The sequence below is a fragment of the Nicotiana tabacum genome, chromosome 16, assembly GCF_000715075.1.
Source record: "Nicotiana tabacum cultivar K326 chromosome 16, ASM71507v2, whole genome shotgun sequence".
Classification (NCBI taxonomy): Eukaryota; Viridiplantae; Streptophyta; class Magnoliopsida; order Solanales; family Solanaceae; genus Nicotiana; species Nicotiana tabacum.
The window spans coordinates 170,297,341-170,320,181 of NC_134095.1; the positions used below are offsets into that span (position 1 = coordinate 170,297,341).

The 22,841-nt window shown below is 37.7% G+C and overlaps 2 protein-coding genes across 2 annotated transcripts; both read left to right on the forward strand.

Annotated features, from left to right (window-relative positions):
* Positions 1 to 405: 405 nt before the first annotated feature.
* LOC107807944 (zinc finger CCCH domain-containing protein 40) lies at positions 406 to 5,712 on the forward strand. The gene is made up of 5 exons (XM_016632399.2): positions 406 to 545; positions 652 to 762; positions 2,264 to 2,533; positions 2,993 to 3,216; positions 4,690 to 5,712. The coding sequence occupies exons 2-5, from the start codon at positions 658 to 660 to the stop codon at positions 5,525 to 5,527; spliced, it is 1,437 nt and encodes a 478-aa protein (XP_016487885.1). The 5' UTR covers positions 406 to 545; positions 652 to 657; the 3' UTR covers positions 5,528 to 5,712.
* A 9,048-nt stretch (positions 5,713 to 14,760) lies between these two features.
* LOC107807942 (protein GAST1-like) lies at positions 14,761 to 16,531 on the forward strand. Its single transcript, XM_075232499.1, has 4 exons — positions 14,761 to 14,826; positions 15,139 to 15,180; positions 15,309 to 15,342; positions 16,093 to 16,531. Exons 1-4 carry the CDS (start codon positions 14,761 to 14,763, stop codon positions 16,272 to 16,274), a joined length of 324 nt encoding a protein of 107 aa, XP_075088600.1. The 3' UTR covers positions 16,275 to 16,531.
* The last annotated feature ends 6,310 nt before the right edge of the window (positions 16,532 to 22,841 follow it).

Below are 22,841 nucleotides of genomic sequence, written 5' to 3' on the forward strand. Positions count from 1 at the left end.
AGTATTTTTGGCCAAAATTGAGGTGTTTGGCCAAGCTTTTGGAAGGAAAAAAAGTGTTTTTGAGGAGAAGCAGAAGCAGTTTTGGAGAAGCAGAAAAAGTAGCTTCTCTCCAAAAACACTTTTTTGAGAAGCACTTTTGAGAAAAATACACTTAGAAGGAGTTTTTTAAAGCTTGGCCAAACACTAATTGCTGCTCAGAAGTGCTTTTCAAACTAATTAGCCAAACACAAACTGCTTCTCACCAAAAGTACCTTTGAGAAAAACACTTTTAAAACAAAGCGTTTCTCAAAATAAAGTGATTTTTGCAGTTTGGACAAACGGGCTAAAGGGGTTATAGTATTATAGTACTCCATCTTTTCAAAATTGGGGTCATTCTGCTATTTATAAAACTTGTGGGGAATATATTTTTCCTCCTCTTTTATTCTTCACACAGTAGTGTGTTTTTTCCTGGCCGTCCCTTTAGCTCCGCAGCCGTATTTCCTCCACCGCCACTGTATTTCTTCCACCGCCGTAAGTTCCGCCGCTGTATAAATCAATCTAATTAGGTACGTTCTATTTGCTATATATTATTTAGCAAATTAGTAAATTTATTGCAGTGTATTTGTTTGAATGAAAAAAGCTTCAATTAATCTTTTTTTTTTAAACATTTAGTAATAAATGGCGCATAGATTGTTGAGAGACGCAGAAGCAGATGGATGGGAACGATCTGATTTTCCGATTATTTGTGAGTCTTGTCTTGGAGATAGTCCTTACGTACGAATGGTAATATTTTTAACTTTTTGTTTCCGTTAAATTTTCTTTTTGTTGAGTTTAAGTTCTATGCGCGGTGTGATTGATCCTTCTTTCTGGTTAGTGAGGGGGATTTAGCAACTTATTTTGTGCTAAATTTCTCCTAATTTTTGAGCTTCTCCATCCAAATCTAGTTAATTTTGGTTTTAAAAGGTCACCTTTTTGTTATTTACTTCCTATGCATCGGAAGGTATTTTACATTTATACCACCAACTGAGACAAAACACCATCTGCCTAAGCCTTGGTAGGCAGGTAACCGTGTGTTAACGGAGATAGTACGTAGTGGAATAGTCGAGGTGCGCGAAATCTGGCCCCGATGTCACGGTCATAAAAAAGAAGAAGAGAATAAAACAGTGTGCTAGCAGGGAGAACACCAGCATGAAAGTTGGACATAAATTTGGGACCTATTCTTCCCATGTTCTCCTTAACTGCTTGGGCAAGGTGGCAAAAAGATTAAAGAGAAAAAGCTTAAGTAGACTTTGAAAAAGAACTTGCTGAAGTTATCTTCTTTTTTGTTTGTGTTTTTTGTGGTAACCAAGAAATCCGTTGGGTCTATTTTGAGTCTTCGACATTCTATGGATAATGCGTCTGCCCTCTATACTTCTCCACTTATATACTAGACTTGGTTCACAAGCAGGGATTCAAACTTGTGATGTGCACCTACCACACATCCTGTGTTTTACTAACTCGAGGAAGTTATCTGTCTTATTTAGGTGAATATAGCATTATTACATTGATATAATATCCAGAAGTACATTTCTGTGTATTTGGGATTTCGTATATGAGGAATCAGGGTTGCAGAGAACTAAGTTTTCCATCAGCAGTTTTAATGATGATGGAACAATTTGTTGCTCACAGAAGGATTTGCATTTCTACTTGGTAAAACTAAAATAAGCAGGGCAGCTTTATTCAAATAAGGAACTAGAAAGTGTAATTTTTTTACATCAAATCGAACTTCAAAGGTCATAGTGTCGTTCTTTTAATCACAATGGCCCACGGGATTTTCATATGCCTCAGTTTTTCACTGGAGTGATTATAACGCGTGGGGAAGCTGGCTGCTCATATTTAATAGAGACAACAAGTTAACTTTTTTTCCTTAAGTCATAGGGGAAGAACAAGTGATCTTATTTTCATAGAGGAAAAGGTTGATGACCCTCATTATAGTCCTTGTATAATGACTATTGATTGAGGTTATATACTTCCTTGGATCACGTTCTTAACATAATAGATTCTAAATTCAGTTTACATGTTGTTAACCAAGGAGTAAGGACAACTTTTCTAAATTTAAAGTTGTATCCTGATTTATTGCTTCTGCTAGCCTTTCTATTGTCAAAAGGTCAGCCTTCTTCATACAAGTAAAAGTGATTAATCTGAGTTTTATGACGTGGTTACTGCTACCCCCTTATTGTCAATCACCTTTTCCTTTCCATGCTTAATTATTGATTATTTTGATCTTGCCATTGTTTCCTTACAGACAAAAGCAGATTATGACAAGGAGTGCAAGATATGCACACGACCCTTCACAGTGTTCAGATGGAGGCCTGGTCGGGATGCAAGATACAAAAAATCTGAGATCTGTCAGACCTGCAGCAAATTGAAGAATGTTTGTCAAGTTTGTCTTTTGGATCTTGAGTATGGTTTGCCAGTTCAGGTCCGAGACACTGCTCTCAGTATCAATTCGAATGATGCAATTCCCAAGAGTGACGTTAATAGGGAATATTTTGCGGAGGAACATGACCGCAGGGTATGTGAAGTTTTAACCGGAAGCTTATTTTTTGTTATAACATGCATGTGTGCACCACCTGCATATTCACAGTTTACATGCATAAAAAGATCATACTTTTGTTCAAACATTTGTCCTTCACTTTGTCTTTTATTATTGTTCCTCTCTCTCCCCCCCATCCCTTCATATACTGTTTACTACTGAAGACGTCTGCGTGTTCCTATACTATCAGTGATCAAATTTTTACTGGTGACTTTGAGGGTGCAAAAGGGGATTAGCTTATTTGAGAATTTGCTGAATCTTTGAGCCAAAATTTTCTTTTAGCCCAGAAGTGATTTATTGGGGTTGTGTTATTATTGGGTTTTCTTCCTTCTTCACCGCTAGGGAGGAGTACTTCATTTGCTTCAGCCAAAACTGTTGTATGCTAATCACTCAGCATTTTCTAATTTTTTCAATCGACTTACAAATATTTCTGACCAGGCTAAAGCAGGGATTGACTACGAATCTTCATATGGGAAAGCTCGTCCAAATGACACTATTTTGAAGCTCCAAAGAACAACTCCATACTACAAGAGGAATCGGGCACATGTTTGTAGTTTCTTTATACGTGGTCAATGTACAAGAGGTTTGGAGTGCCCTTATAGGCATGAAATGCCTGAGACTGGGGAGTTGTCACAGCAAAACATTAAGGACCGTTATTACGGGTATGTGCAACCTAATCTTTATCCTGTCAATTTGAATGCTATTCGTTTTCTTTTTCAATGCTCGTTTGACTCTGGATATGTCTAATCCGCATGTAGGTTTTCTGTTTTGTAGTAGAAGTAGACATAATATTGACATTTAATCTCCTGGTGTCAACTGTCAATATGTGCCTTCTAAATATTGGCTGTTTAGAGTATATTCCCTTGTAACTTTGGTGGTCTATTCCTTTTTGTCTGTACTATATTCATCCCTGTGAACACCCAATAAATATAAAATAGCTTTTTCAAATACTCGCATTCTTTCCAACCATGGAGTTTAAAAAGAAAATAAAGGTTTTGCTTGTTCATACTTTTTGTTGAGGACTGTGTTGCATAATATTTTTAGAAAAAAAACAATATATTTTTTCCTAAAACCTCGTCCAATGTTAATATCTAATAAATAAGTAATCCAACAATCTTAAATCTAATAATAAGTATTAGTTAGGTTCTATTTGTACTAGGAACAAAAAGGACTTACAAGATGGATGGAAAGAGTTTTGATAATGGGCTTAATCAGGGAAACTACAGATAGAAAAGAATATACCTATCCTAAGGATCCGTCATCCAAGGAATGAGCTTCTCTAGAGACAAATCCCGTGGACTGCACTCGGCAACAGCAGCTGATTCAACAGCCATGCTGACCTTTTCTTTTGTTTTAATCCTTCGCTAGTTCTGAACCAATGGAGATGAAAGTAGTTGCTTGATGACACACGCGGTTAAGGACTATGTTTCTATGACGTTGATGATGCATAGCTGAACTTGTACCTGCGCCTCAATATAGTCTCGAGACTAAGCCAAATTTTTTCCTAATTTTTAATGTTACCACAACAAATATCTCTGTCCAGGTAAAAGACCATTCACATTCTCAGTTGAGAAGATTTCATTGTGAAAAATCACAGACATTTAACCTTAATTTGCTCGCCTATTAGTCATAACCTCGCATTAGTGTTAATGATCTTTTTTTCATTTATTTATCAAAGTCAGTGCAAATGATCTTTTGGTTTCCTTAATTCCTAAATAAGAAACCTTCGGAAAATCAGACACCTTAATAAACTTCCATACCTGGCACCCTTAACGAGTCTATGTAGCATTCATGTCAAGTATATCAGAGAAGGTGTGACTAGCAAGGTCGCCCTAAAACCCTAGTTCGCCTTCTAGATTAAGTTAGGCAAGATTGGAAGGATCCATTTCTTCTCATACTCTAAGCAGCTAGTGCCATACCATTTTACGTCTTTGAAATGTCCACCTGTTCTTGTCTCTTTAGGTTCTCATCGTGACTAGATTAGTGACATCTTGTTGAATGTTCTCTTTCCTGAAGATTTATTGTCCTAATGATCTTCATTAACTTAAAAGAGCTATATTACTATCTTATTCATGTTTTTGGCTCATGTTGTGGCTCAAGAATTGTTGCCATTATGTTACCTGCAATGCTTGCAGAGTTAATGATCCCGTGGCTATGAAGCTACTTAATAAGGCAGGTGAAATGCCTTCATTGGAGCCCCCAGATGATGAGAGCATTAGAACCCTCTATGTGGGTGGTGTTGATGCAAGAATCAGCGAACAGGATCTAAGGGACCACTTTTATGCACATGGAGAAATCGAGTCCATTAAAATGGTGGTGCAGCGTGGTTGTGCTTTTGTAACCTACACGACAAGAGAAGGTGCAGAGAAGGCGGCTGAGGAACTAGCGAACAGGCTAGTGATAAAAGGCTTGAGGCTGAAGCTTCTCTGGGGGAGACCACAGGCTCCTAAACCAGAGACCGAGCTGTCTGATGAAGCAAGACAGCAGGCTGCAGTGTCACACAGTGGATTGTTGCCCAGAGCTGTCATATCACAACAGCAGAATCAGCTTCCTCCACCCCCAGGCACACAGGAACAACCCCCACCAATGCCATACTTCAACATTCCGCCAATGCCTCAGCAAGAAAGAGCATATTATCCGTCAATGGATCCTCAAAGGATGGGTGCCGTAGTTCCATCTCAGGAGGGGGCTTCTAGTTCAGCTACGGGGTCAGGTCCTGAAAACAAGAGTGGTTCTGAGAAACAACCACAAGGACAGCAGCATTATGCGTATCCACCGGCACCCCCACCTCAAGGTCAATTTTACCCGCCTTACTATCCACCCTATGGCTATATGCCTCCACCACCGCCTCAACATTATCAGCAGTATCCCCCGCCTTATCAAGCTGCCAGACCTCCACCACCTCCTGCTGGTGAGCAAGCAGCTTATCAGCAGAAGCCTCAACCAGCAGTACCGGCAGCACAGCAACCTTAATTCAGTTTTATCCAGCTGCTCCGATCAAGAAGAATCTATGTAAACTGACGTTTTATATTTTCAGTACTGCAAAAAAAATTTATTACTATGCGAGCCATTTGAATTGAGTATTTGATTCTGTTCTGCCAACGCAAATTTCTATTGTATTAGGTGCCTCTGTTGCAGTTGTTCATTTCCGCTTCAAACTTGATTCATTCTCTCTATACTCTTGTCTCCTTCAGCCTTAGAACCGAGACTAACTGCAGTTTCTCATCATTTTTCTGAACTTTGCATTCTTACTACATGGTCGAAAGTTTATTCTCCAGTTTCCTGCTATTGGTCCATGTTCATTGGGAAATAAAAGAAAATTTCTCACTGAATTTGGAACCTCTATGTCTTAATATTGAGACACGGCTAGTTAGGTAATGTAGTTTGGTTTATGCACGGGGGTATTTGGATAAGTTTGTTACACCTTACTACATGGTGCACTAAGCTCTCGCTGTGCTCGGGGTCCGGGTAAAGGCTGAACCATAAGGTCTATCGTACGCAGCCTTACCCTGCATTTCTGCCTCCTGATCACTTGGCGTCAACTTTATTAGTTACACCAAGGTTCCCGTCACATAATATAGAACTTCTCATATTAAAATATTATGCTAGAAGATGAAATCATTCAATCTTAGTCCTATTACGATATATACCATGATTTAGGCACTATTGATTGACAGCAAGCTAAATGGGTAAAAATGTTGTTAACATGATTAGTCACGAGACTACTTTAGGGAACCAAAATACCAGAATCTGCTAAACCCCAAAATCTTTATGGTCCACACTCCTAAATTCACCAACTTCCAAGGAAAAAGTTACAAACAGAAGATAGCAAACAACCAGAAATGTTATCCTACGTAATGGTAAATGTATTTTATATGGTTCACTGGAAGTTTGAACTCAAGGGTGTGATCTAGTTGTCGATAAGTGAGTGTAAACTTTGAAAATCATGATTCAATTTCAGTATAGACAAAAAACGCTAGGCCTCTTCTCCTATAGCATAAGTCTTGTTGGATAGAGTTAATTGATACTATCCAAATACCCGTGCTGGTAGGAGATAACAGTTACTCAGTAAAATAGTTGAAGTACGTGCAAAATTTCAGTTTTTACAAATGAACTAAATAACTTAAGCATATTCTGTTGAAGTTTTTGAAAAAGTTTTATGACAAAACTAATGAATCCAGGACAAAAAAACCTCAGCTTTTAGTGCTGAAGTTTTTACAAATGAACTAAATAACTCAGCATCTTCTGCTGAAATTTTTGAAAAAGCTTATCCAGGACAAAAAAACTTCAGCTTATTTAGTGCTGAAGTTTTATAAATGAACTAAATAACTTCAGCTACTATGCTTAAGTTCAACAATTACAAACAAAAACTTCAGCAAATAGAGAACAAAACTTCAGTTACTATGCTTAAGTTCAGCAATTACAAACAAAAACTTCAGCACACTTGCTACTTCAGGCCCGTCTACTAGAATGTTGAAGTTTTGCGTGATTGTCTTTGCTACTTCAGCCCCTATGCTGAAGTTACCCGAAAAAGTGGGCACGCCTATAATTTTTTTTGCAAAGCGGACACAAATTAAAACATGACCCAAAAAATGGGTATAGATGCAAATGCCCCAAATATTCGAGATGCGCAGCTGGCTCTATAGTGGATACCCGATAGATTCGACATCAAATATAGAGGAGCTGAACATCCACAAGAAGTTTGAATAGGTAATATATATAGACTGAAGGCTCTTTCTACACATTTTCAATCTTCCTGCCACCTGTCTATGAAGACAAAATCTTAGTCTATATTTGTGGTGAGAGATGAATCTCCTTTTTCTTATATGTATTTGTACTTTGATGGCTCGTTTGGTACGAGAGATAAAGTATAATTAATTTCAGGATTAAATTTAAAATAAATTTATTTTATATTTGATTGGGATAAGATTGTGCATAACTAATTCCGGGATTAATTATTCTGGGATTGCAGTGGTTATTTATCCCTATGAAGGATGGAATAACTAACCCCGAAACAATTAATTCTGAAATAACTTGTTTCCAATCAAACGACTCCGAAGATAGAGTTTGTTTTCAATAGAATATTGCATAATTTTTAGCAGTCTTTCAACATATTTGCAGACCTCTAAATTTTATTGGGGATAAGAGGGGTTGCTCTGATGGTAAGCAACCCCCACTTCCAACCGAGAGGTTGTGAGTTCGAGTCTCCCCAAGAGCAAGGTGGGATGTTCTTGGAGAGAAGGATGCCGGGGGTTATTTGAAAACAGTCTCTCTACCCTAGGGTAAGGGTAAGGTCTGCGTACACACTACCCTCTCCAGACACCAATAAATGGGATTTTGTTGTTGTTGTTGTTGTTGTTGTTGTTGTTGTTGTTGACATGTGAGAGCTAGTGCAGACATGTGAAGTTTCTTCTACTTTCATTTTCATTCTGGATTTTAATCACATGAAAGCTTGGCTGTTTTCCCTATGTAAATTGACCACAAATTAAACCACTTTGTTTTGCTATATTTGTTTTCTTGTTTGTTAATTTTAATGGATTTAAATTAAATATATACACTGACAATGTAATACTATTAATATATTTTAACATATGAAAACTGATGAGTTAAGCATTTTTATCAAGTTACTATTTAATATTTATCATTGAGATTTGTAATTACGCTAAATGATCTGATTGCATACATACTTTTGCACGGTCGTTACAGAAAACTTCAAACTCAATTTTAGTGTATTTTTTTTTTTTTGCAAAATCACTCTGTTATTAGTCCGTATTCACAACCAGAAAATTAGAGGACGTTAATGATAAGTTCAGCTGCTGTCAACTACCAATTCTAGAAGCTCACCATTGTTGAAGCCACCAACCTATTCTAGAAGCCACCATTGTTGAAGCCTCCATTGTTGAATGAAGAATTCAACCACCAACCACCTTCTTTAAGGCTATAAATAGAGCCTTATGTTTTACACAGAAACATCAATCCAGAGAGATTGAAATACAATCCAGGAAGAGATTGTGAGAACAAAAAGAGAGTTTGGTGAGGTTTTTTATAGAGAGAAATTCTTGGTGTAAATTCTATTCTTGTGAAATAGAGTTGTTTTTCCTCCCAAATAATCTTCATATTGATCCGAGAATCACAACAAGTGGTATCAGAGCCTTCGATTCTGTGTTCATCGAGAAATATCGGAACACTGAAAATTTCAACCCGGATTTACGTTTTTCGAAAACGTGATCTTCGGTGTGTTTTGATCATTTCATTAGATTCCTTGCGTCGATACGAATTCAACGCAATTTTCCGGAGGCCAAACAAAGCTAAAACGAAGAAGTTATGACAATTTTTTTCTTCTGCCCAAGGAAGAAGATGATGAATAGTAACTGCCCAGTCAGCGCCACATCAGCATCCAGTCAGCGCCACATCATCATCCAGTCAGAGCCACGTCATCATCCAATCATCGCCACGTCAGCATCCAGTCATCACCACGTCAACATCCAGTCATCGCCACGTCAGCATCCAGTCATCATAAAATTTTTAGAAATTTATGAAATAACCCCTGAAGTTACTGAAATTATAAATCTGCCCTATAAGTTCAGTATATTTTCGATTTAACCCCAAAAGTTTGGTGTAAATTTTGAAAATTTTTTGGAGGCCCTATTTTGACCCAAGAAGAGTCAATCCTACCATTTTTCACCATTCCGGACGTGTTGGTGAGTTCCGTTTGGTGAGATTCTGCTCCAAAATTTTGACCAAGCCATTTTAAAGACATAATGGAAGAGTCATCATCATCTGGAGCTATGATAAAGCTTACTGCCACAAATTACACATTGTGGAGACCTCGGATGGAAGATCTCCTCAGTTGTAAAGATTTGTTTGATCCCATAGAAGCAAAGGGTAGGAACCCCGATTCCACCAAAGAAGCAGAGTGAAAGAAATTAAACAGAAAAACTATCGGTCAAATTCGACAATGGATTGACGATAGTGTTTTTCATCATGTTGCACAAGAGACAGATGCGTATGCCCTCTGGGTGAAGTTAGAAGGGATGTATCAAGCCAAGACCGCTAGGAACAAAGCCTTGTTGATGAGGCGTTTGGTAAATTTGAAGTTAAAGCACGGAACTTCAGTTGCCGAGCATACTAGTGAGTTTCAGAGCTTGATAAATCAATTATCGTCTGTTGACATGCCGCTCAGGGATGAGATGCAAGCCCTACTACTTCTTAGTTCTCTTCCTGATAGTTGGGAGACGCTGGTAGTCTCTCTCAGTAATTCAGCTCCTAGTGGAAATCTGACCATGTCTATGGTTAAAGATGCCTTATTTAATGAAGAAGCCAGAAGAAAGGACACCGATCATGGTGAGTCGCATGCCCTTATTACAGAAAGAGGGAGACAACAAGAAAGAAGTCAAGATAAGAGGAGAGGCAGAAGCAAGAGTAGGGGAAAATCCACGGATGGTAGGAAGTCATCATATGCGTGCTACCACTGTGGAATAAAGGGCCATTTAAAGAAGAACTGCAGAAAATTGCATAAGGAGAAGGAGCAGTTGAAGCAAAAGGATGGAGATGCATTAGTCACTACCCACGGAGAGGTAGCCATTTGTTCCATCCAAGAAGAGGCATGCCTTCACGTCTCAAGTCAAGAAGAAAACGAATGGGTGGTAGATACTGCAGCATCATACCATGCCACATCCCGAAAAGATTTCTTCACAACATACAAAGCAGGAGACTTTGGAGTAGTGAAGATGGGGAACACTTCTTCCTGTGAGATAGTTGGAATTGGTGATATCAAAATACAAACAAATATCGGGAGTAAAATGATATTGAAGGATGTCCACCATGTGCCAGAACTTCGTCTAAACCTAATATCAGGTATAGCTCTTGACAAACAGGGCTATGAAAGTTATTTCGGAAAAGGCACATGGAAATTGCTGAAAGGGGTTATGATTCTCGCTCGAGGACATATTTGTGGCAACTTATATAAAACTCATGTGAAGGTATGTTCAGACAGCCTCAATGTTATGGAAAAAGAGGCGTCTCAAAACCTGTGGCACCAGAGACTCGGTCACATGAGTGAAAAGAGGATATCAATTCTAACGAAAAAGCAGCTTATCAGAATGGACAAGAATGCTGCTTTAGACCCTTGTAATCATTGCTTATTCGGAAAGCAACATAGAGTCTCTTTTACATTTTCTTCAACCAGAAAATCAGAGTTACTCAGTCTGGTACACTCTGATATTTGTGGTCCCATGGAGGAGAAGTCACTTGGCGGCAATAGGTATTTTCTGAATTTCATTGATGATGCTTCTCGAAAGGTGTGGGTGTACTTCTTAAAGACAAAGGACCAGGCTTTTGATTATTTCAAGATATTTCATGCCATGGTAGAGCGTGAAACGGGAAAGAAATTAAAATGCCTTCGCTCAGATAATGGAGGCGAGTATACTTCCAAGGAGTTCGATTCCTATTGCAAGAGACAAGGGATTCGACATGAAAAGACGGTCCCACGCACCCCACAACACAATGGAGTAGCCGAGAGAATGAACCGGACAATTATGGAAAGAGTCAGAAGTATGATCAGTATGGCAAAGCTGCCTAAGCCATTCTGGGGAGAAGCTGTTCGCGCCGCTTGCTACCTAATCAACCGGTCACCATCAGCCCCGTTGAATTTTGAGGTTCCAGAGAAAATATGGTCGGGTAAGAATCCCTCATATTCTCACTTAAGGGTATTCGGTTGTTTAGCACATGCACATGTATCCAAGGAGCTCAGGAAGAAGCTTGATGGTAGAACTATACCATGTATCTTCATAGGCTATGGAGATGAAGAATTTGGGTATAGATTATGGGATCCAATATAGAAGACGGTGATCAGAAGTAGGGATGTTGTATTCCACAAAAACCAGATAATTGAAGACATTGAAAAGCCCACAATGTCTTATGAAAGAGGTTCCAGTGCCCAAAAAATTGGTCCAGATCCACTACCATTGCAGTTTGACACAAATAGCATGGGGGAGCATGAAGCAGTACCAGAAGCAGAACAGGAGGATGTTTGGCAGGGGGAGGCACAAACCCCTCAGGAAACTACAGAACCATCACAGGGGAACGATGATGGTACACATCTTGAAGCTAATAATCAACAACCTCGTCGATCTGAACGAGATAGATTCCATCAACTCGATACCCAGAAACCGAGTATATTCTACTTTCTGAAGATAGAGAACCAGAGAGTTTCCATGAAGCTATATCTCATACAGATAAAGAAAAATGGCTGCAAGCAATGACCGAAGAGATGAACTCTTTACAGAAAAACAACACTTATGAGATTGTGAAACTTCCACAAGGAAAGAAGGTACTGAAGAGTAAATGGGTATTCAAGCTGAAGAAAGATGGCAGCGGAAAGGTGGTGAAGCACAAAGCCCGGTTAGTAGTCAAAGGATTCCTACAGAAAAAGGGAATTGACTTTGATGAAATATTTTCACCAGTTGTAAAATTGACTTCAATCCGCATCATCCTTGGATTGGTAGCCAGTTTGAATTTGGAGCTTGAACAAATGGATGTCAAGACAGCATTTCTTCATGGTGATCTAAATGAAGAAATCTATATGGAGCAGCCGGAAGGTTTTGAGGTTTCAGGAAAAGAAAACCTCGTCTATAAGCTTACGAAAAGTTTATATGGCCTAAAGCAAGCACCGAGGCAGTGGTACAAAAGGTTTGACTCATTTATGGTAAGTCAAGGATATAAAAGGACTGCTGCAGATCAGTGTGTTTACATTCAGAGATTTTCGGATGGCAATTTTGTTGTACTTCTACTTTATGTAGACGACATGTTGATCGTCGGACAAGATGCAACAAAAATTAGACAGTTGAAGAAAGAACTCTCTAAGTCCTTTGAAATGAAAGACTTAGGTCCAGCTCAACATATTTTGGGATTGCAGATAACTCGAGATAGGAGAAACAAGAAGTTATGGCTATCTCAAGAAAATTACATTGAACGGGTGATCAAACGGTTCAATATGAGTAATGCCAAACCGGTAGGTGTCCCTTTGGCAAATCACTTCAAGTTGAGCAAGAGTTTGTGCCCCTCATCCAAGAAAGAGATTGAGGAGATGTCTACAATTCCATATTCTTCAGTAGTTGGAAGCCTGATGTATGCCATGGTTTGCACGAGGCCAGATATCGCACATGCGGTAGGTGTGGTAAGTCGTTTTCTTTCTAACCCTGGAAAGAAACATTGGGAGGCAGTTAAATGGATTTTCAGGTATCTTAAAGGTACTTCAAAATCAAGTCTGTGCTTTGGGGGAGCTGATCCAGTCTTGGAAGGCTATACAAATTCAGATATGGCCGGAGATCCTGATGGAAGAAAATCAACCTCAGGATATGTTTATACTTTTGCAGGGGGAGCTGTGTCATGGCAGTCAAGATTGCAGAAGTGTGTTGCACTATTCACAACTGAAGCAGAGTATATTGCTGTAGCGGAAGCTGGAAAAAAAATGTTGTGGCTAAAGCGGTTTCTCCAAGAACTAGGGATAAATCAAACAGAGTATAAGATACATTGTGATAGTCAAAGTGCAATTGATTTAAGCAAAAACTCAATGTATCATTCTCGGACAAAGCACATCGACATTCGCTATCACTGGATACGCGAGGTGATGAATCAACAACTGTTGAAACTAGTGAAGATCCATACGAAGGAGAATCCAGCAGACATGTTAACAAAGGTGGTCACTCAAGAAAAGTTAGAGCTGTGCAGAGACATAGTTGAAATAACTTTCAAATAGTAGCTGCGTTGGAATGCAGCTGAAGGGGGAGAATTGATAAGTTCAGCTGCTGCCAACTACCAATTCTAGAAGCCCACCATTGTTGAAGCCACCAACCCATTCTAGAAGCCACCATTGTTGAAGCCTCCATTGTTGAATGAAGAATTCAACCACCAACCACCTTCTTTAAGGCTATAAATAGAGCCTTATGTTTTACACAGAAACATCAATCCAGAGAGATTGAAATACAATCCAGGAAGAGATTGTGAGAACAAAAAGAGAGTTTGGTGAAGTTTTTTGTAGAGAGAAATTCTTGGTGTAAATTCTCTATAATTCTATTGTTGTGAAATAGAGTTGTTTTTCCTCCCAAATAATCTTCATATTGATCCGAGAATCACAACAGTTAGTTTAAGAAAACAAAAACAGGAAATTCCGAGCCCATAAGTTTCTTGTGTGTCCTTAAAAAGTTTAATCCTCTTATAGTTGCCTAAGTTTCAAATTAATTACTCCCAGAATAGAACGGAATAACTATTATGTGATAGCGACACTTGAAATCATAGAACTTCGGCGAACTCAAATGGCGGAGCAAATCACACAAAGTGCTTATGTTTTTGCTTTGAAAACAATGCAGAATGTAGAAGATAGAGGGGAGAGAATTTCAAAATTCGGCGGTGGAAAATTGAGTCCCAACAGGTGCAAATGTGCCTATTTGTTTGAAGAGGTATCTATTCGACAGAAAGTTTGAATTTCTGTTAAACGGAATATTTGGTCGCGTGGAAAATAATGGCGCAAAATTCCAAATTAATATTTCTCGCATAAAAATATTAGAAAAGGAAATATTAAATGACGGAAAAAAAAAAATTTGGTCCAAAAAATATCAATCAAGCCGAGCGACGATGACAACACGAGGCTTGCTCTTTTCTCAACTCTTTAAAAGCTAGAAGAAGTGCTTCTATATATAATCACAAGAATTTTCATCTTCCTATCCAATGAGGGACAAAGTTCTTTTGTAAAAGGGATTAATTTAAAATTTCATTTCCCACCATTTTCTATTCACGTCTCTTTTGTTTTAATTAATAAAATCCAACACACTCTACCTCCGTATGTTGGGTCAATTTTAATTAGAATTTATGCCACAGAAAGCCTGCTAGGGGGCTTTAGCTTTCAGAGCTTGAACTCGAGACCTCTGCTTAAACGTGATGAAATTTTTACCATTCAATCATATCCCAGAGTGGTGTATGGTAAAATTGTTGCTATCAAAGACTGTTAATTTTTGTAGTGTCTTTTCATGCAGAGAACATTGTAAAAAATACCCATAGAATTCTCCAAATTTTAAAAGAGTTTCCAACAGTCTATAAATTCCTCAGCTGACATTCCCAACAACATAAACCATCAAACATCATATTTTTTTTTGTTTCTCTATTTTGGTCATTATTGCATTATATCATTCTTATCAACAAAAAACAAAATGGAGAAGAAGCTTAGCTTAGGAATACTCCCTCTTCTAATAATGTTTCTTCTTGTTGGAACTAATGTAAGTTACCATTTTACATATATCCATTAGCTTCCCCTACCCTATAATAAGAGAGAAAATTAGGGGATTCAGAATGAACGTTATCTTATTATGTGTATACATTTTAACTTTTTTTTATATATGCATACATAATTCGAGTCGAAAAAATGAGTTCAGTTGAACTAACACAGAATCCATCCTGAATTCGTCTCTGTTGATAACATCACTTCCCCCATCTCAAAGTTTTACATTCAATTGTTTATTTTACAAATTTTCTTTCATTTTTTTTAATTGACATTTCGCATTTGTATGATTATCAGGCAAAAATAACAGTCTCCAGCACCTCAGCCTCAACCTCCTAGCACTTCTCCAATGGTGAGTCATGTTATGAGGATGAGAGATCAAGAGAAATCTGAATTCCCAAATTTTTATTTATTTATTTTTTTTGTTTTTGTTTGAAGTTGCAATTTCTTACTTATAAAATTAATTTTTTCTTCTTGCAGTATGGTACTACTCCTGGTAATCTCCATCCACAAGGTATTAAAAATGAGTTCTTTTTTATATTGTATATTGTATACTTGAAATATGGATGAATTAATTCTTGCATTTGACACATTTATAATAGGTACTATGTGCAAAAAAGAAGTAAACATAACAAGAAGCCAATTAGATTCAACGTATAGATATATACATAATCTTTTTAAACCTGTCTACATAGTATAATCTTTTAGTGAAAGGAACAAAGATGAATTATCCCTAATAGTTGAGTGGAATTTTGATTCCTTCTCAATCAAAGTGTCATGTTATAACCACCAACGGATGTTGTGTAGCGGATGAGGCTGTTCTTTTCTTAACCAGAGGTCTCAGGTTCGAGCCTTGAGTATAAAAACATTCTTAGTAGGGAGCTCTTCTCCCATAATAGGGTCCTATGCAGCGCTAATCCGGATATAATCAGGCTTCAATGCGGGAACCGGATACCGAGTGAAAAAAAGAAGAAGAAGGTGTCATGTTATACCATATGAACCATGGGCGAAACTACATGTTATAGAGGCCAGGTGGTCAACTAACCACCCTTCGTCGGAAAATTACACTGCGTATATAGGTAAAATATTAGATTTTAGAAGTATATAACATATATTGAATACTCTTTCTTGGAGAATTGTTTTCACTTCATTCAAGTTTGAACACTCTCGAGTAAATTCATGTTTGAACACCCTTGAATAAATTCCTGGCTTCGCCACTGACATGAACTTAAATAATTTTAGTTATTTCTGGCTACATTTGCAGAATGTCTACCAAGGTGCACATATAGATGCTCAAAGACACAGTACAAGAAGCCATGCATGTTCTTCTGCCAAAAATGTTGTGCAAAATGCCTTTGTGTTCCTCCTGGTACTTATGGGAACAAGCAATTTTGCCCTTGCTATAATAACTGGAAAACTAAGAGAGGAGGCCCTAAATGCCCTTAGGGCTCGTTGGGTATGAGAGATAAGGGATAATTAATTTCGAGATTACATTTGAGATGAGTTTATTCTATGTTTGATTGGGATAAAATCGTAGTACAACTAATCCCGGGATTAGTTATTTCCGGATTGTAGTGTTTTTTTTATCCCTATAGGAAGGTGAGATAATTAATTATCCCGAGATTAGTTATCTGGGGCTAGTTAAAAGACCTTAAGATCATAGAGACCTTAAATGAACCTTTACATTATCAGTGTAATTTTAACCCGTTATAGCAGATTGTATGTTTTATTTTCAGATTATTAGTTTCACTTATTACGAATAATTTCCTGTAATTTTACATTAAGTGACGGAATAGTGTTAAAATTCTTTTACTTAGTTAGTGTATGGAAGTTAATTTTTTTTTAAAAGTTTTATATTGTTCCCAAGGACCAGTACTGGAATTACTTATGTTTTGCTGCATACTCTCGCTTAGCTTTAATCTATCTCAATTTTTATATTGACAACAAAATTTTAGAATTATCAGATAGTAATATTTTGTGGGCTATGAAGTAGGAAAACTTCATTCTTTTATGATATAAAATTTCAATTTTAATGCTTTAGTACTTATGAAAGAAAATAATTATAAGAGAAAATATAACGCCAATGAATGGATAAATGTTATACAATGAATTGAGAGCACACTTTTACTTAATCATGCTACCTTATTATACTAGTCTTAGGATATGCGTTTTGTGTGTATATCCTATATGTTTGACTTTTAAAATAAAAATTAACAAAAAATGCAAAAGTTATTGAAAATGATGACTACTAATATTTTATTTATCTGGTTCAATGAAGAAAGAATTCCTTTCATAAAAGTTCTTAGATGCTGTATTGTAGTTTTTGAGGACTTTTATAGAAAAATCTTATAGAAGAATATTATTATTTTTATGACCTAATACAAAAATAAACAAAAAAATATGTAAATACAATTATCAACAAAGATTTGTCAAATAAAATAAATTAAAAAAAAATAAATTTCTCTGCTATTTTGGGAATGAAGATGTGTTGTGCTCACAGAGATAATTGATAAGGGAGAACGTAAAGTATAAATGGCTTGCAGTTTTTACTGGAAATAATTTAATATAGAACATAAGAAGATTGTTATTTGTAAAATAACAACAACAACAACAACAATAACAATAAATGATAATTCGTTCAGAATATAGTTTAAATTCTATTGTTTCCTTCTTATTGCTTCAAGTTTGTATTTTTACGAATTTGACTTTTAATACTATTATAACCAATTTTGCCATATGCTAATGCTATTCTTATCAAAACAAATTTATGTATCCTATAAGATTTTTTAATTAAATAGAAAATAATTTTACTTACATTTCGGCCCTTTCCCGGACCCCCCGCATAACGGGAGCTTAGTGCACCGGGCTGCCCTTTGACAAGAGTGGGTTGCTCATGGTGAGCACCCTCCACTTCCAATCAAGAGGTTGTGAGTTCGAGTCACCCCAAGAGCAAGGTGGGGAGTTCTTGGAGGGAGGGATGCCGAAGGTCTATCGGAAACAGCCTCTCTACCCCAGGGTAGGGGTAAGGTCTGCGTATGCACTACCCTCCCCAGACCCTACTAGTGAGATTATACTGGGTTGTTGTTGTTGTTGATGATGAATATGAAAAATAATTAAATTGATTCTTGTTAATTAGTTAATTCAAATGCTTAATTATTTGTCGCAACATTAAAAGAAATTATTATTTTTTGTTGATTCACATTCTTCATATTAGCTCATCTGATTTTAAACAATTAATTATAATTATACTATTATCTAAATTATATTATCAAAGAGTAAAAAAATTAATTTTATTATTTCACTTTTTGAATTTTTATGTTTGTAATATCATTAATGTACTTGACTCTTGTCAACTACTTAAATATATTTTTAGTGATTTGTTCAATATTGATCGATGTTTTAAAATATTAGGTAATTATTATTATTATTATTGCTTTTATTTTTATTATTATTAAAAAAGATTAGGACGAAAGAATGAAATTTCATGAGCACGTCTAGCCTTGGATAATCTAATTAGGATAAAAAAAGTTAACAATATAAATTCCTTAGGTGAATGAAGTTCCTACATATGAGGGACTTTGCATAATTTCAAATAAGGAATGTTTTAATAACCAATATTTTAGTTGATTTGAAATTTCTAAAATATTAAAAAAATAGTAATTAATTTACAATTATAATTTTATCTAATGTAAAACCTATTCTAAAAAGGTAAAAAAAGGCGAACGATATATTGATAGGTGATTTGTGATTTTAATATAATATAAATATATTTTTCTCTATCTTTAGTGTTTTTTACACCGTATACTTGAGAAAAGGAAGAAAAAAAAGTTAAGTGCAAATTTTATATGAGAGAACTGATCACGCCCAACTCTAGTCCTAAAAAGGATAAGCGATCGTTGCAAATATAATCCGGTCTAAAATTCCGGAGTCGAATCCCACATAGAACTAAGATTTCACTGTAACTGTTCAATACCACTAAGAAGACAAGCTCGAATACTTCCTAAGTTATAAATATTAAGATTCTAATTAATTAACAAATTAAAATAGTGAATTAATAAATAGGGATACAAAGGATTGGAGAAAAGATTAAGGAGGTCTAGAGTTATGATTTCCCCAATTGTCAGAATCCTTCTCGCTACATTTTCAATAATTTTGCCTAAGTCTTCTCTATCGATCGTGAGTACTTCGAGTGTCGTAATTCTCTCTCGAGCAACTGCCACAATTTACTAGACATATTCTCTCAAACTACACTATCTGGCACTCTGGCACTAATTCACAGCTCACTACGATCGCACCAAGGTTTCGTTATCTCTAATACCGCCTTTAAACCCTCCATATTGATCTCTCACATACGTTGGGAGTGATGATATTCAAAAACTATCTAAATGTGTACCCTCTCTCAAGCAATACACACTAAATAGACACAACCAATTGAAGGCCATTCAATCAACATCAGTAAACACGTAGTTGAACAAGTAGAGAAATTTAACGGTTCAATTATATAAAAACATAAGGAGAATTTTATCCAACAATTGGTTCCATCAATCCTAGATGACGGGTTTAGCTGCTCATAACTGTATAAATAATCATAGTAATATCTAGAAGCATTAAACTATAAATTAAAGGAAAGCAACGAGAAAAACTCGAGTGATTCGTGATTCCCAAGTGTTCCATAGCCTCTTACCTCTATAATGATGTCTCATGATGCCTAACCGTTCAAAAACTAATTTTAAGGGGTATTTATAGGGTAAGGGCCGAATTCTACATGTCCAAGATTAATGAAGAATTAAATTTGCTCGGATGGCATCGCCGACGCCTTGCACTGTTTGTGGCACTGTCATTTCGGTGCAAGGCACTATCTGAGTGCCAATAGTGCCATGGACAATGCCTTGCACTGTCTGTGGCACTGTTGTTACTGTGCAAGGCACTGTTTGGGGCGCCAATGACGGTGGCCTGGACAATGCCTTGCACTGTCTATGGCACTGACATTTTGTTGCCTTGCACGTTTCTTTTATTGCTCCATTTTGTAGCTCTAAGGTACCATTTCGTGTAACTTTTCTCCAATTTATGTCCAAACATTCCTACACATGAAATAATCTCTATTAAGCACAATTGTCGCACAAATTAGCATACAAACAACAAGCAAGTAGAATAAATAATATCAAAATATATGAAATTATCTCACGACATCAAGAACCAATAGAAGGCAAATTAAACCAGTAAATGTTTGTTCATAAGGATAATAGTTCTTCCTAGGTCAGGGGCGGCTGGACCGGGGGTTACATCAACTAGATATCAAAGATAAAGATAAATCTATTTCATCTGTAACTACAAGATAGGACCTAACAAAGTGGGAGGTGTAGCCGCATTATCCGCACTCTGGTTAATTAATGTGCATTCTCACTTTATTTTATAAGTTAATGTAGTTTGTTAGAAATACCAAGTGTAAGTAGGTGTAAGAGTCAAAATCTAACCACACATGTATTAGTGTCAAAAGGAATGGCAAGAAGTCGACTAAGCCGTAGTCGTACCCACAGCGTGTAATAACAACGAGCACCTTGGCCACTGCCGAGATCGAACCATCTCAAAGCTTGCATGGCAAAGTAAATATCGTGATACTTGAGGGAGGCGATGTGAAGTACAATCAAGGGATGAAGGCATTCTGGTTAAGGACCGTTGGAAAAAAGGAATACTGATAATATATATAGGAGGTAAGAAGAGAGGAAGAAGGTGGATTCTTTCCTAGAAAAGGGGAAGATAGAGAAAATCAAGAAAAGGCTTAGATAGCAAACATAAATCTCAATAATCGTGATTATTGAATCAAGGGAGATGGATCTCATTAATGCTAATAACATTCCGTCTTTTCCGTCTTTATCACCGCATTACGGGATAGTATATAAAAAATATAAGCTTATCATCTGTATATGATATCTTATATGATACCATCAAATTTATAAACTTGATTATTTATTATTCTCTTATCTGACGTGCTTAGATCCAGAGTTAATTATCCTTGGCTAAGATTTATCCTATATTTTCTTCATTAATTGGTTTAACTAAAAGTTTAATACTTTTTGATCAAACAATTTGGTGCCGTCTGTGGGGATTTCTCTGCAAAAATTTTAACCACAGATAAGCTATCCTCTCTCCCTCTCTCTCCCTTCTCTCTTCACCATCCCTTCTCTCTTCCCCATCCCTTCTCTCTCCTTTCCCCATTTTTTTGTTTTTGTGTCTACCCCATGACAGTCATCACCGGAGATTTTCGGTCTGCGACCTATCTTTCTTCTCTCTTATCCCCCTAAGCCCTTCTCTCTTTCCCTGTTGTTTGTGTCCCCAGCCCTTTTTGTGCCCAAATTTTAGTTTCCAAGAACGAACCCTAGCAATCCTTCGGCGACCTCTGGCCGACAAACTTTCGCGTTTGTCCAGGTCGCTTGTCCCCCACCCCTTCCCCTCTTGTGTTTGATACCTAGACTCGTCGACCATCTCCGTTGCACTCGGCGGCGGTCTTCCACTTAGTTTAGTTGGACAGCTCGGGCTATCGTAGAACTAAGCTGGTGCAATGGCGACAGGTTGACACCCCCTATTGGTTTCATGGTGGTTGTGTACGATTTTGTAAGGAACTAGCTGTGTCTCGAGACGAGTGCAAGGCATACGGACAAGCAAGCGAAGCATTCCCGGTTGGTAGGTGCAAAGGCTGGTGAGATTTGGAAGGATGCACGGCGGATTCCGTGACCTCGGGTGTGCACCAAGTCATACCTTCAGGTTCTTCCCATTGGGAGTTGGTACCTCCCACTTTCCTGTTTATCTTTTTGTGATAGTTAAATTGTGCCAATCTAGTTAGCATTACTTTAAGCATATTATTAGCTCACTTGTAGTTGTTACTTGTTACCTTCTAGTTGGGTCCTATTCTGTGCTAGTGCTTGTCCGTAGTCTATCGTGGTTGTGGTTTGGGATGGTAGAGTAAGGTCATGTCCTCAGGGGGTTCGGGGGGTGGGGATGGTGTCTGAGGATAGGATGGGAGGCAAGGAGGGTAAGGGGAAAATGAGAGCTTGTAGGTTGAGGATCGGGTCATGGAATATAGGCACGTTGACGTGTAAGTCTATTGAGTTGGCGAAGATTCTCCAGAAGAGAAAAGTAAATATAGTTTGTGTCCAAGAGACTAGGTGGGTAGGGTCAAAGGAGAGAAACGTGGACGGGTATAAGCTGTGGTACTCTAGAGTCGTGAGGAGTAAGAATAGAGTGGGTATCTTGGTGGATAAGGATCTTAGAGAGTCGGTGGTTGAGGTTAGGTGAGTGAATGATAGACTTATGTTTATTAAGTTAGTAATTGGTGAGTGCACCCTCAATGTCATTAGCACTTACGCGCCGCAAGCGGGCTTGGATGAAGAGGTTAAAAGGATCTTCTAGGAGAGTCTGGACGAGATTGTGCATAGTATTCCACCCTCTGAGAGGTTATTTATAGGAGGGGATTTCAATGGCCACATCGGGTTGGCTGCTGGTGACTATGGCGAGGTGCATGGTGGCTTCGGCTTTGAGGATATGAATGGAGGAGGTTCTTCACTGTTGGATTTTGCTAAGGATTTCGAGCTGGTCATTGCGAACTCGAGTTTTCCGAAGAGGGAGGAGCATCTAGTAACTTTCCAAAGTTCGGTGGTGAAAACTCAGATTGATTACCTCTTTCTCAGAAGGTGTGATAGAGGGTTATGCAAGAATTGCAAGTTTATCCCAGGTGAGACCCTCACGACCTAGTATAGGCTCTTGGTAATGGACGTCGATATTACGATAAGGAGGAAGAAGAGGTATGCTCGTGGTCAACCAAGGATTAGGTAGGGATCCTTAACTAAGAATAAAGCCCAGGAGCTGGAAGGGAGTTTATTGGCTATGGGAGCCTAGATGACTAGTGAGGACGCCAGCTCTTTGTGGGCTACGACGGCGAATTATGTTAGGGAGGCGGCGAGAGAGATGCTAGGGATATCGAAGGGTCACTCTGGCAGGCACCAAGGAGACTGGTGG